The sequence below is a fragment of the Gracilinanus agilis genome, unplaced genomic scaffold (genome assembly GCF_016433145.1).
Source record: "Gracilinanus agilis isolate LMUSP501 unplaced genomic scaffold, AgileGrace unplaced_scaffold56557, whole genome shotgun sequence".
Classification (NCBI taxonomy): domain Eukaryota; kingdom Metazoa; phylum Chordata; class Mammalia; order Didelphimorphia; family Didelphidae; genus Gracilinanus; species Gracilinanus agilis.
Genome location: NW_025391973.1, coordinates 1,626 through 4,251, shown reverse-complemented (window position 1 = coordinate 4,251; position 2,626 = coordinate 1,626). Strand labels below are relative to the sequence as shown.

Genomic DNA, 2,626 nt, shown 5'->3' with positions numbered 1-2,626 from the left:
GCATATGTATATATATGTATGTATATATATATATATATATATGAAGCAAGCAAAAAAGTGATGGAGTTAAAGGAACACACAAAGTGCTCATAGAATAATAAAGAAAGGACTGGACACTATTTATTGGATTGACCAGAGATAGCTAAAGCAAGAAGGGGATATGTAAGTCAGTACTAACACATCTCTACCCAAATCAGAAAGAAACAAGATAATCAGTATCTTTTTTTCCTTCCATTTCAGGGCATGTCATCCATATTCCTAACTAGATCTCATTTTTCTGACCATCATGTCTACATTCAACAACTCTAAAGGTGAGGTATTCACCTTCTTCTTGATAGGTCTCCCAGGACTGGAGTACACTCACATTTGGATCTCAATTCCCATCTGTCTCATATATTTTGTCACCATTCTGGGCAATTGCACCATCCTCTTCATCATTAAGACTGAGTCTTCGCTTCACAAGCCAATGTACTATTTCCTTTCCATGCTGGCCTTCTCTGACCTGGGACTGTCCCTGTCATCCTTACCTACAATGCTAAGGGTCTTTTTATTGAATGCTCCCAGAATTTCTGCTGATGCCTGCTTTGCCCAGCAGTTTTTCATACATGGTTTCAGTCTCATGGAATCGTCAGTTCTCATGATCATGTCCTTTGATCGTTTCCTAGCCATCCACAACCCTCTAAGATACAGTTCTATCCTTACCAATGCAAGAGCCACCAAACTGAGCCTGGTATTAACCACAACAAGTTTTTTATTGATCTTGCCATTTCCTTTCACTCTGAGGAGCCTGACATATTGTAAGAAGAACCTCCTTTCTCATTCCTACTGTCTCCACCAGGATGTCATGAAATTGGCTTGCTCTGATAATAAGGTCGATATTATCTATGGTTTCTTTGTTGCTCTGATAGGAATGCTGGACTTAGCATTAATTTCAATTTCCTATATTTTCATTTTGAAGACTGTTTTAGGCATTGCTTCACAACAAGAACAACTCAAGGCTCTCAGCACCTGTGTCTCTCATATTTGTGCTGTGCTTATATTTTATATACCTATCATTTCCCTAGCTGTTCTTTACCGCTTTGGCAAGCATGCTCCCCTAATCATTAGAATCCTCATGGCTGATGTCCTTTTGTTGGTTCCACCATTAATGAACCCCATTGTATATTGTGTGAAGACCCAACAGATTCGAGTCAGAATCCTGAAGAAGCTGTACCTCAAGTAGGATAACAGGAAATACTAACCACTCCTCTACCATCAATCTAATGATGAACTTTGAGATTAAGGGAAAAAATCAATACCTCCTAATGGATGAATTGGGAATGAAAAGCAAAGAATCAAAGAATATGAAAATTTGAAGGTACTTTGAAAGGGGCCATCTAATCCAACCTATACTTAAAAAGCCATTTCCACCATTTGTTGTTCTTCATTTTCAGTCATATCCAACTTTTTGTGACCCCATTTAGGGTTTTCTTGGCAAAGATAATGGAGTGGTTTGCCACTTCCTTCTCCAGCTTATGTTACACATAAGTAGACCAAGGTAAATAGGGTTAAGTGACTTGCCCAAGGTCACACAGCTATAAGTATTCACAGTCAGATTTGAACTTGGGAAGATGAGTCTTCCTGACTCTAGGCCCAGCACTATCCTCTGTTAAACCCAGCTGCCCATACCAAAATGTACTTGTTATGCAGTCATTCATCCTCTGCTTAAAATCCACTAGTGATGAGAAAATAGCACCCTTTTAAGCAATCCATTCCAGTCACAGATAACACACAAAGTCAAGCACCTTAACACATTTTCATTATTCAGGATATTTATTATATGTACTCCCTAGTCTTCTGCCTCTCTATTTCTCTACACAAAGGAGAGATGAGTGTTTCATTATTTTACCACCTGCACCAGAGTATAATTGTCTTTTAGCATTGTTTTTATAAGCATTATTGTGGCTATTGTATATAGTGTTCTTCTGGTTCTCTGAGGATCACTATTTATCAATTCACATAAACTTTTCAATGATCTGAATGCCTCATGTTGTTCACTTAATATAGTATATTTACATTGCACAATTGTTTTAATTATTTCTCAATCAATGGGCACTTGTTTTGTTTATATTTTGTTAGTTTCTCTAGAAATTTCCATAATTACTATTTTGGTGAACACGGGCTTTATTTTTCTCTTATATAGATCTCTTTGAAGGATAACAAAAAAAAACAACAAAAACAGGATTCCTGAATAAAAATACGTGAAAAATTTGATGACTTTTCTTGCATGATTCTATTTTATTCCATGTAGTAGATGAGCTAAGTAAAATTTTCAGAAGAATGAATTATAGCAACAATTTACTATAGCTCCTTCAACACATGATTTCTATCTTAAATCATCTTTGACAATTTGAGGAGTATGAGATGAAGCTTCATTTTTACTTTAATTTGCATTTTCTTTATTATTAGAAATTTGCAAGATTTTTATATCATTGTTTGAATTTTCTAATTCTTTTTGAAAATTATTTGCATATTGAACCACTTGCTCATTGTAGAATAAATCTTGACCTTCATTATTTACTTTGGGCTCATGTATGTTTTTTATAATATTTATCAGATATTTTTTATTTATCAAATTATTTATCAA

The 2,626-nt window shown here is 35.2% G+C and overlaps 1 protein-coding gene across 1 annotated transcript; it reads left to right on the top strand.

The window, feature by feature from the left end:
• Nucleotides 1-286: 286 nt before the first annotated feature.
• LOC123256168 (olfactory receptor 51A4-like) lies at nucleotides 287-1,222 on the top strand. The gene has a single exon (XM_044684852.1). The coding sequence runs from the start codon at nucleotides 287-289 to the stop codon at nucleotides 1,220-1,222; it is 936 nt and encodes a 311-aa protein (XP_044540787.1).
• Nucleotides 1,223-2,626: the final 1,404 nt, after the last annotated feature.